We start from the raw sequence: 12,511 nt of genomic DNA, 5'->3' as shown, positions 1-12,511 counted from the left end.
ACAGAAGCCTCCTGTGTTAGCTGATGGCTGTTAAATTGAGAATTCTCCGCCTGTCCCTGTATTTTCATCTCTACACCCAGACTGTTCACTGATCAAAACCTCAAATATGTGATTATAGACTGTCTTCCCCACCAAGTGTCAATTAAAAACTGGATGGCAGGTTTGGATTAGGCAGACACAAGAATCCACTGAGAGGAAAAGGCCTTCAGTCACTTCTTGTCATTATAATGTGTGGTTGATGTTTGTGTCACAGTATTGATTAGGTCAGGGTCAATGCTGATGATGATTATTAACTTTTTGATTATCGTCAGTAGAAGTATCGATATCGATATTCATTCTGTGCATGTATTTCATGGCTGTGAGTATTTCGTTTGCTACAGTAAGTCACGTATATGACAACACCACCCAATCAGCCTCTTTAGGCGGAATCAAAACAAATATATTTATAAAATATATAGTTCTGAAATCAATATCTCAGCATTGTTTTAAAGATAATGGACACATCTGCGATTTGAAATGCAGTTCCTTTATTTCATTCACCATTGTCTAACTCCGCTCCGCATCCCCCAATCAGCTCTGTAATTAAAGGACTCCTAACCTCATCCCTCCATTAAAAAAGCAGCAGGGAGTTGAAGGTGTTGCGGTTCTGACATTACATACATCACCCTGCGTAGCTGGATCACAATGGGAATATTACACTGGGTATCCAATCTATTGTTTCTATTCGTGGACAAAAGCAATTCACTAAAAGGATTTTTTTTTATAACAATTAATTACACTTATGTGTATAAATGTTTTGTGTTCGCTGGCAACACTCACGTTGTTGACTAGAATAATTAAAATAAACAAGTCATCCACCGTCAGGGCAGTTTTAATATTCAGCCGCATAATGAGCAAACCAGGGGCACAGAGAAAAGGTTTTTGTGTGCGATCCAACGTCAGGCTTTTCGCCTCATGCACACGAGCCAAATTAGAAGCAAACTTTTAATTATAATGTCGTGTGTGCGTTTTTGGTGTGTCATTATTGAAATATGTGCACGACAAAGCAATTGTTTATTTAAATAAGTCAGGAAGGCAAAATAAATAGCAGTTCTCGCAGTACAGCCCAGAACGTGTGACTAATGTCCGAAACGGGAGCCAGAGAGCAATCAGCTCACTCACTAACTCAATTTCTCTATAAAACATCACACCCTATAGTAAAAACCTAACTTGCTATTGGCTGATAACCAGGAAGGGCTGATATTAGGTCCAACACAATGATAAATATTAGGTGCAACAAACCCCTGTAACAATACTAATAAAATCTAGCGATGAGAATGTTTTTGGTTGCTGAGATGCGTATTATAATGCAATTTTAGCCTTGGCAGTGGAAAGCGAGCTTGAGTCCATTTATCTCGGCAATGTGAGGTCTCTGTTGGGCAGGACAGTCTGATACAGCACTTTCACACGGGGAGTTTTGTTTACAGCCTAAAAAACTGTGTCTAATAAACGATTTGGCGGTACCTTGTTATGAATCATAGTTGAAGACTTTGTTTCTCGTGGTGCAGCTGGGGACACAGGACTCCGTTTCCAATGTGCGCTTGGCAGCGGCCTTAGTGTGAAAGGGACCGAATAATGAATTGGGAACTTTCATTGTGAGGCAACTGCACAAGTGTACTCACTTGAGCGAGACTCCTTGTTTGGTTTGGTAACACTTTATCAATAATATATACACGTTACACACAAGCTGCTCGAAATCAGTTTCAGTATTTTGTAGGTTTGGAGACCCTGCACTGTCGTACAGGGGGACATAGTTAAACCAGTGTATTATTCAGTAAAAGCTTCTCCTTTAAATTGTGCATGGGGAAATGCATTCTCTCTCTCCATAATTCCGGTCCTACATCTGGTCAATCACACTCCTAGAAACACGGGCCTGAAAATGAAATGTGACCCCTTCACTCAGACATGCAGCGTTTTTTCTGTCCCTCGATTTCCATTTTGTTTTGGCCGTATTGATTTTGAGGATCTCGTTCTAATCCTCAGAACTTTTTTACTTTCTCCAGCCGTTACTCGGAGGAGTTTGCTGCTGAGCTCCTGGATTGGTGTCATGGCTTGCAGGGTTTTTGTACCATTCCACAATGTACAAAAAAATAAAATAAAATAATGTATTTCTGTGACCACTTATATCGCTCGTAGACATGCAATTTCAGAAAGCTCACCCCAGTATAAAAGATTCAGTGCTAAAGGACTGACCGGGTCAGTGCTTTACTATTCTGCAGAATAGAAGCTTCTACAATAATTGTTTTCTTTGACTTGAAAATCTTTGCTAAGAGCTTGCCCATAGATCACTGAGCGCACTTCAGAGAGGCAGGTGAAGTCATTGCAGCTAACTGATTTAACTACTGCACTGTTGTTTAAAAGATTGTCTTCGAGCAGTAGCCATTAACAGCTCGCCTCTGAAGTTCATTAAAAAGTATACGGACAAAGAAAAACATGTTTTGAAGACCTGCTGGCATGGATGTAATAACTATTGTCAACACAGTAGCAGAAATAAGGATCTGTTCACTGTCTGACCTGGGGGAATCATCGACGGTGGATAGTCATTCTCACTCTATAGCTTATTAGTGCTTTGTTACCGCACAGTCACATTGAGAAAACTTTGATTTCACCCGACGCCACACGTTTCACAAAGCCCCCCACTGTCTTCTATTAGTTTAGTGTCTCTTTTATTATGCTGTATGTATTAATATCTGTATATGTTCGCTGGTTTCATTATCAGTTATGCAAAGGTATAGAACGTTGTTTTTTTAAAGCATGGATTGGAATAATTGCTTTTTTTTTTGCATCCACTTGAATAAACACAATTAATCATGAATTAACACAATATGGTTTTATTTAGCTCGCAGCAGAAGAGAGGGGGTGAGGTTTGTCTCCTGCATTCTCCAATTAAAAGCAGGAGCCGTTTACATAGTGATCTTGCACAAACCCATCTCAGGCGCACTACACACACACAAGCCCGTCTGTACCGCAACGGCGGCCGAGTCTCATTACATCGAAGGAGTACAGATGGTTGTTAGGCGCCCCTCACACTAAATGACCTAAAATAACAACCCAGAATAGAAACCGCAGTCAATCTCTGTAATTAAAACCAGTTTATCACCTCATAGAATCTAATCTCCTCCTTGTACATTTTTACCACTGTTCTGCAGGTTGCTGATATTGCTCCTATTCTTTGATTTCTTTTTCTGTTTTCTCCCCCATTTCATTTTCCATATTTAACCTGCAGCACAATGGAAATCGCATTGTTAAATTTTTAAGCTTGTTTATTTCTCGGAAAGCTGGGGGCCGGGTTGCATTGTGTGCAGAGAGCAAAATCAACATTTCCAGACAATACAATGTTAGAACAATAGTATGCAGCTGGCTGTATATTATTACTTTTAAATGCAATAATAACCCGATTGTGTACTTCAACATATAATATATAGTATCTAGTGGCTTGTGTATTTGCATTTTTTTGTTTACACTTATTATTCCTTAGACAATTAGACACAAAAGAGATAAATTCGTGTTGTACGCTCTACAATATGTAGGCCGGCATTTAGGTACTTTTCAATGCAATACATTTTTTAACCGGATTAAGCTATAGTAAACTTCCATGGAAATTAAAATGCTCTTATTAAATATTCTGTGAGAACTGTGTGCGAATGCGAAACGGCTGCAGTTGTGTGCACGTCTGCTGTAGCGTGCAATCTAATTTCAGTTAGTCCGACTGCTATAGCATCTGATTTCAATGTTCCCTGGAGCTCCTTCACTGGTTTCGCCGCACTATATTTGTCCGGTGTTCAGCTGGGCAGACTCTGGGGAAACACAATGAAAATTTATGAAGAAGATTTTGACTCATTTTGAATTCCAGAGAAAATTGCCGGATGGTCTGTTTGAAGCAGAGTCTTTAGTAACGAAACTTCAATTGGCCGCTTCCAATCAGTTTCTACTAGCAACCATTTAATTGCAAGTGGGTTTGTGAACGTTTTAAGCACAATTGTAATTACCCATATGGCGACATCCCCCACATTTGAATCACTGCCAACAGCATACTTTTTTTAAAAACATAACCACGGAGTAACATGTTGACTAAAAGGTTTCTCTGTTGGAGACTTCTTCCTTACTTTTACCACATTAAGGTTATATAACCAGCAAGCCTAGATGTAATCTGTAGGAAAATAGCAGGATCCAATACAAGTAATAAAGAGCAAAGCCAAGTTGTAATGTATATGTGCTTCTAGATTCTCTCAAGGCAATCCCTTCGCTATATAGGATTATTAGGATTGTATTAATCATTTAATCTTTTCCTTTTATATTTATTTCATGGCAGAAAACTAAACAAGCGGAAGAGAAGCAGGAAGAACCCAAGATGTCCAGCTTCTCTAAAATCTCCCTGGAGTCCCTGAACAAAATCAACAGCAACAGTGGGATCTTCGCGGAGAAGGACAGGAAGACAGGGAACAAGGCCGAGGGGCAGCCGGAGGGCCGTGGCGGGACGGAGGAAGCCTCTTCGAGCTGCTCCGATAAGCCCGGCCTGGAGTCACTCAGCGATTCGTTGTACGACAGCTTCTCCTCGTGCGCCAGTCAGGGCTCGAACGAGGTATAGAAGATATAGCGACTCGGAGATGCCGACCGAGCACCGATGTCCCTACGGAGCACTTAAATTAGAAGTCATAAAAAGGACAGAAGAATCCAGGGTTGCAGGATCGAAGGCACGATAAGGACAGAGAGGCCCGTTTTCAATGTACGGACAGCAATACTGTTAGACTGCGGTTCATGGCAGAGTAACATTGAGAGAGAAAGTAATAAGTTGCAACATTGCACTGTTATAAATACTGTACAAAGATGTGTGTAAAGTTAAAGCGAAATATATTTGTAGCAAAAGGAATAAAAGCAATACATTTTATGTCGGGTTTACAGATCTGTCGTAAAGTATAAATGATTCAAAGATATCGACTGCGCCGTTTGTTAGCTTATCAGTAAATTAGTTTTAAATTATACATATAGATACGGTCTGACAAAGAATGGGATTTGACAATATAGGGAAACCTCTGTGTTGTTGTGGAAAACAAAATGCATTTGACAGGAAGATGGAACGAGTAGAATTACACTCTTTAGTTTTATTTATGTATCTGTTTATATATATATGTTATGCACATTTGTACAGGGTGCAATCAAGAGGACAGTATCGGTACAGATCAAAGACAGGACTGCTTTTAAATAAATTAATAGAAATGACTACAAGCTGCTGTTATTTGTAAACTGGAGTTTATTTTCACATCGAAGGCCAGGTGGTTTCCAAGATTGTTCAATGGTAAAAAAAGATAAAGAAAAAAACATTCCTTTGAACATGAAATCAAAGCAGAGATACCACCCTCTTTTATCATGGAAAACAGAATAAAAGAATGTGAAAAAAGGCTTCCAGCCCTGAACGATTGTTGACAGTTGTTGTTACATATTGCTGTCATCCAAAAGTATTAAACCAGGCTGGAATAAACAGAAATGTATGTGCAGCTAAACTGGGGAATAACATCACAAATAAATATATATAGTCATATAAGTCTAACTAGCATGCATTTCTTAAAATAATCAAACACAAAAAATAAGCACTTGTTTTCCACAACAACCGTGCAGGATTTCAAACCGAGTTCCTCCACTCTTTCTTGATTGTTAACTTCATTTGTACGTCTGTTGCGTATGTAAACAGTGCTCTTTGAAGTGTTGTTTGTAGACGATTCTGCTGCGAGATCAGACACCGGCACAACATAGAGATCTTGAAATGTTATTTAAAAGAAACGGTTTGCAAACTTGATCATTTTCTTTCTTTTTGTATGGTTTTGTGTCTTTTTTTTTTTTTTTACAGAGGAACCTCAAAGTGTCTGTAGAGATTGTAGGCATAAAAACAGATATTTTATTGATGTTCTGTAAAATCTACTGGCACAACCTTCATCACCTTAACACTGTGTTGTGGGGGATTTGAAAAGTCCGTGTCTATACGGATCACTTTAACTGGGGCTAACAGATGGGAAGCAAACTGTATTTCTCGTTTCATGTTTTTCTATGAAACTTTGTTCATATGTAAGGAGAGAGTCTATTTCAAAAGACAACTGTATTTTTCTAGCTGTGATGTATTTATACCTACTTTTGTAAATGGAGCTGTAAAGTAGTGTATTTGTATTATTTCTGATTTTTCCATACTTGTTAAGGTTTAAGATACAATGGTACCAACAGTGTTACTTTGGTAATAATTTGTGCAATTTTTTTTTGCTGTTACATTAGAACTTTATGCCATATGTTATGTAATGATGTTGTCAGAGATACGATTATTTCAAATTTTTTCAGTTTTTAAAAAAACCATTGATTACACTTCATAAAATGAGATGCTAGTTTAAGAACAATTGATGATATACAAATAAACTATTTTTCCTCAGTCCTGTATCAACCAATTCATTTAAAGAATGACATCCTGCTTCAGAAGGGAACATTATTTGTATCTGTTTTGTTATTTGTGATCTTGTTTTCTATGCGGGGCCAATCACAGAGAGGAACAAGAGTCACAAAAGTGAATGTGTCGATATTCAGGTTTTATTCTCACTCTTGCTGTTTTAGAAAGGATGAAAACATTGGTTAAGTAAAGAGACACATGTGGGAAACAACGGACAGATGTTGCAAAAAGCAGGTGTATCCTTAGTTTTGTCCGTTTGTTCGTTTGTGTTGGTTATATTGCCACTTAACTCAGACACTAAAGATATGCAGCTCGAGATAGAAATGTACTCATTTACATACCTTTTTTAATATTAAATATTGAGCTCTCGAATGTGAAAGTGTTAGATAAAAATAATATCTTCATGCATAAAAGACCATTGGGACCTTTGAAATGCTTTATTAATTTATCTGACTGGTTTCTCAAGAGACCTTTGAGCAATTGACTACAAAAAGAGGTTTGTATTAAACAGATATTCAAAGTGGTTAAGCTCCTAAATAAACAAACGCATAAATAAGTACAGTACAAGAACAATAACACAGATATCGGATGCCGAAACCCTGAAGCTAATCATAAATTAATCAATATAATGTGGACTAATGAGTTGCTCTCTGACATTAAAAGAAATTCAGACAGGCTAAAATTGGCTGCAGAACAATTAGTCATGTTCACTCCTGAAGGCATAGGGAAGTTAAATAGGGCGCAGAGGCGAAGGGCAAATTATTCCTTTTCACATTTCAGTTTCTAGTAGAGACTGAGGGATTTATGTGGATCTTCTGATGTCAGAGTAGACCTGATATAATACGGCTGGTTAGATTTGCATATTATAAATATGATGCCACCGTCAAATGCTATTACATTGTTTGAATTAATTTATAAATAATAATTCAATATACAAATGTAGCAAATCCATCTACTGTTTAACCAGAAAGCAGATTGTTGTGTGTCTATCATGGGGTTTTGAAATGCAAAAACAACAAGCTCATAACACTGCAGTTGAAAGTTTCAGTGAGCGGACATTCAGGGTCACTAATGAAAGGAATTAAAATGCTTAACAGCCACGGCGTTTGTTTATGAGTAGTGTCGTTAACGTTTAAATGTAGTTTTGTTTCCTTCCCTTTTGATTCTGCGTCGCCAGTATAATAACACATCTGCCCTTAAGTGGGTGACATCAGCTTAGAGACCACAGCGATTGTGTTGTCGAGTGGAAGGCTACGCAAGAGCAGAGGAAGGTTACGTAGTATTTCATGCAGGATAACGGCTCGTAAAGTGCAATAGTGAATAAACGGTTCTGCCCCAGGGCCGTGGGGTCAAAAGGAGAATGCAGTTAAATACAGAGTTACGCTTCATTTATGATGTACCTGTGGGGGCCAGGGCTGTGATGAGGCAAGAAAGGGATACAGGGACACTTCACTGTGTGTGTGGAAATAGTATACAGGTGCACTTGAAAGTATTCACGCCCTTCTTTTGAAACGAGGAGAACAAACATTTCTCATTTCAGGGCGACCTCGATCCGTGTACGTTGCAGAAGGTTTACAAGACTTTATTTGGCCCTGACTCGCTTGGCTGAGGGTACAATGACTTGGCTAGGAGGACGAGGCCATCAGAAGCCCCCGCATGAGTGGGATGAGATTTCTGAACAACGATTGAGCACAGAGAAAACGATAAAGTCTCCAGTTTATTGATCAGAATTAAGAGTGTACATTTTCACGACTGATTTCTGTGTAGTGGCAGTCCAAAGATGACACTTCCTCCTGCTGTTTAATAACACACTGGAGTTTCTCTCTTCGGGGTTAAGATGGCCATTGATTACGAGAAGGATCTGAATAAAGAAAAGCATACAAAAGCAACAAACTACAATATTTGATCAAGATCTTAAAACACAATATCCCACCACTGCGTCGGCGGCTCTGTTCTCAAGTGGATCAGATAGGGTCAACACGATTCATTATTCACCACAAATGAAATCTGTCGTGTAGGACTCGCACACTGTCGATAAGGCCAGCCGTGAATGGGTTCGTGTCATCGCTGTGGGTGGAGCAGTAAGACCGCAGTACCCAGCAACCATCACTGCTTCAGACGCATCGATTGCCTCTTTCAGACGTGACTGTCTTCATTCATCTGAGCTTGAGTGGCCCAGCGTTTGTTTAAACCCAACACCCTCTGTAATAATCTACGCAGCAGGCTCTGAAATGTTACAAATGAAGCGTGAATGTAGAAATATAGCGCCTGGATATAAACTCCAGCGAGAAGACATGAAGAGACTTGAATATTGATGAAGAGAGGGTTGCATAAGAGGCCCCGAACGTCTGTCCTCAGATGGTCGAGCAGAAATGGGTCACTCTGTGCCCCCACACTTGTGATCCCTTCAAAACAGATTGCACTTTTCATGTTTTTAATGAATTTAGGACACCGAGCCACCAGTATCATTTATTCATCGGATGTTATGCATTTCTATTCCAAAAATACAAAAAGCAAACAAGAAAAGCAGGATATGTAGGCAACCCTATTGAGTACATAAAACAATTTCATTGCATTGCATTTGTGTCTTTTATGTCTTGTATTCTATTAAAGGTCAGCATATCAAGGCCACTGCGATGGTGTTCACAGAAGGAAGCGAAGTGCCCTGACACAATCCACGTCTCCAACATCACAACATCAACCAAGGGCGGTACTTAAATGTGGGTGATTAACAGCTTTTCATATTTACATGTATGCATAGAGGAGTATTACATATTGCAGGTTTTTTAATCAACTCATTTTGATGCGATGGTTCTAATGTCACATATTGCCTTATTTACAAAAGAAGATGCATCATAAATGCCTTGACATAAAACCTGACTTTGCAGAGAAGGTGTGCAGGAAAGACATGCTTGTAATCCTGAAAGTTTGCATCTCATTCCTGCACAGTACAGCACTGGAAATGACTGGATCAGAGCTGCCATATTTCACACTTACAAAATCCATCTGTCTTTAATACATCTCAGGAGCAGTACTTGTATCTAACAGAAAAAAATATGATTTTACATTTTGGAAAGTACACATATCTTTTTGTTTTGTGGGGTGGAGAGGGAATGACCACATTTTTAACATCATTGGTGAAATGCACCTGGTTTCACCTACCTTGGAAAAAATCTAATATTCTTTAAGGGTGCTTAATCATATTGAATAAGCCAGTCTAATCTACAAAAGTAAGTCACATAAATCCCTCAGGAAGAGTCTGTCACTTTCAGATAATCCTGTGTAGCCCTCTAAAATGTTCAGAGAAATCCTCATGAATTGCATTACCAGCTGAACCCGACATAACCATAAGTGAATTGTGTCCGAGAAGCTGTTTTATGCTGTCATTTCCGTTGGCGTCGGCTGTATCTATAGTCAACGATCAATGAAGAGATTAATTGGCTTTCTTGGTTTTTCAATATTGTAATGCCGTATTGTTCTTCCCTTTCTTGGGGCAGTTCAGGTCTTTAATATCATACCAATACCTGTGGAAGTCACCCAGGTATTAGCCTTGCGGGTTTCTTGTTTAAACCTCCCCCACAGTTTTCGCTCAAGGGCTGCCTTAAGGTCACTTTTAACAAATGAACGTTAGCAACGAGTGCAGGGCTGTTTTATACAGGCGTGTTTGTTTCCTGGGTGTATTTATCCGTCCGTCTTGTGAGCAAATGTTTGCCTTTTTCTCTGCAACCTTGAAAGCATTACACAACAAAGTGAGACATCACTGGCTAAAAAGGCAAACACCGCCGTGACAGATGAGGGATTAACACACAAGGGTTTTGATGTCGCTGTAAATTGAGTACTTGTAGTCTGAGTGCAGATCTTAGAGAAAATGCCCCCTACATCAGAGAAGCACAGCAGTAGATGGCATTAATTAGGATATAATTTAGCTGGGAGGTATCAAAAGGTGACTGCAAGTGGGTGAACTTCGAAGGAGGCCGATCTTTCAGGAAGCAGAAGGTGGTCGGATTAACTAGCACTGCTCGCTCTGGAGAGTGAGCAGCGATCACAGGAAATAAAAGTTGTTCTAGCTACGTCTCTGGATTAGCAAAAGTTATTGATGCATCGTTTAACTAAGTGTTTGTTCTTTCAATCAGGAATGGAAGTCGTATCCTCAAATGCCTCTCAACAAATATTCCTCTTAATCTACTGTGGTTGACGTGTGAAGAGCCCTCAGAGAGGTTTGTTTCTTCAGAATTAGAAATGCTGTCAACTGTGCAAGAGACCCAAAATGGCACAACTCACATTACAAAAAAAAGTGCGTTCTCTGATGTAGCCTTCACGCCATCGGTTGATTGTGTCAGCTGCGATTGAAAAAAAAAAAGGAGAAATATTCTCCCGATCACGAAAGAGACACCTTGTACAGTAGATGCTCGCCTGTGGGCCACAGATGGTGAGATGAAATATGAAGAGGGAAGAATGACAATATTGTTATGAAGCTGGTCATTCTCTTTTTTAAAACAGCGACAACAAAAAAAACACACTAGACTCCCACATTAGCGTCAGTGAGTGCCTGCATTAACCATTTTCACTTAAATTCAGTGCCTCTGTTGAAAATGCCATTATAGGTGGTTTTGCCATCTCAACCCCTCAGTCAGCATGTTCTTCTCTGGGCGTAATTCAATTAATACCATTTAACTGGGAGTCTTGAGTGCACTTTGTGGATATCTGTCAGCAGAAAGGAGCCTCGAATGCTAGGTTTTTGTCAATTCCAGAACCCAGAAGCATCTGAATTTGTTTTAAAAGGTAGAGTTATTAATGGAACTGCAACCAGATTTCACGACCTCACCATTTATGTGAGATCTTAGTCAATCGTCGCACAAAGCTCATTCATTTTTACAAGGAAAGGGGAAACTACCTTTTATGTGTTTTTTCAGATGCATATAGAAGTCAAGAATGAGGTTAAAATGCCCCGAACGCTGTCAGTTTTAAGTGATAAAAGAATGATGCAGTAATTGTCCTGCAGATGCCAAGACTCACTCTCGACAGAATGTGTTTTTCACTTCTTCCCTTTTCTCCTTTTGTTTTTTTTGTGCAGCCAGGTTTTGTTATGTAGCCCTTGTGTGAAAACAAATAATCATTTAAAACTAAAGGTCCTTTTAACCTTCACGAGTGACAGGCTGTCTGAGGTAATGACTTCAGTCCTGGCTTTTAGTCACTGTATAAGCTACACGTCTGAACATGATGAATTTGTGTTGATTCAGCATTTAAAAATAACAAGTGCAGAAAGTGTCAAGAATGCGATAGACTTTTACTACATAGAGACTGAGAACTGAGTGTGTCCTCATCCTTTTCTACTCATATTGATGGAAGCTCATTAGATAGACGATTATTAAAATAAACTTCTTGGCATTACAATATATATATATATATATATATATATATATATATATACACACACACACACACACACACACACACACACACACACACACACACAACAACAATCTGGGAGGTGGAGGTGGGTGGATATCTCTCTTTCGTTTACATGCCATGCAGTTTACGGTGATTTCTACCACGATCCTCCCCTGTGATCACTTAACATGGAAATCAGACGCAGACATGAATGTGAATTAATTTTTGGGAATTAATTTTCCCCCTACTGATAGATGACAGGGAGATCAAACGCGTGATATAATAACCGAAAACTAAATAAATTAAATTGTCATCTTCTAGATGTCACAGTCAATCGAGGATATTCTGTGACTAATACGTTCAGAGGTGTTGATTTTTTGGATTTATTTGTAATGGAATCAAATGTTCTCTTCACCCCGTGGTGATGCCAGACTGATTAACTGTTTATTGTTAGGAGCAGGAGAGCAAAATGTCATGGCACCAATTCTGATTCTGATTAAAGAATTTCAGCCATTTTCGTTTGGGTAATACTGTATTTGTGAAAACCAGAAAATGAGGAAAAATGCATTCATGTCAGATGGGTGGGACGTTCAGTATAGACTGTATATTGAATACATATTGTTTTCTCACTCTACAGGTGCATCTTGAGACTTG

The 12,511-nt window shown here is 39.1% G+C and overlaps 1 protein-coding gene across 5 annotated transcripts in view; it reads left to right on the top strand.

Moving 5' to 3' along the window:
• The window catches only part of LOC136711978 (nck-associated protein 5), a 187,571-nt gene extending 181,120 nt beyond the window's left edge, over positions 1–6,451 (top strand). For all 5 annotated transcript variants that reach the window (XM_066688605.1, XM_066688607.1, XM_066688608.1 and 2 more), the window contains one exon: positions 4,352–6,451. In XM_066688605.1, the coding sequence (XP_066544702.1) occupies positions 4,352–4,627 (276 nt within the window). In that variant the 3' untranslated portion in view covers positions 4,628–6,451. The remainder of the gene's footprint in view (positions 1–4,351) is intronic.
• Positions 6,452–12,511: the final 6,060 nt, after the last annotated feature.

The sequence above is a fragment of the Amia ocellicauda genome, chromosome 16, assembly GCF_036373705.1.
Source record: "Amia ocellicauda isolate fAmiCal2 chromosome 16, fAmiCal2.hap1, whole genome shotgun sequence".
NCBI classification, from domain to species: domain Eukaryota; kingdom Metazoa; phylum Chordata; class Actinopteri; order Amiiformes; family Amiidae; genus Amia; species Amia ocellicauda.
This window is presented reverse-complemented; position numbering and strand designations above follow the sequence as displayed.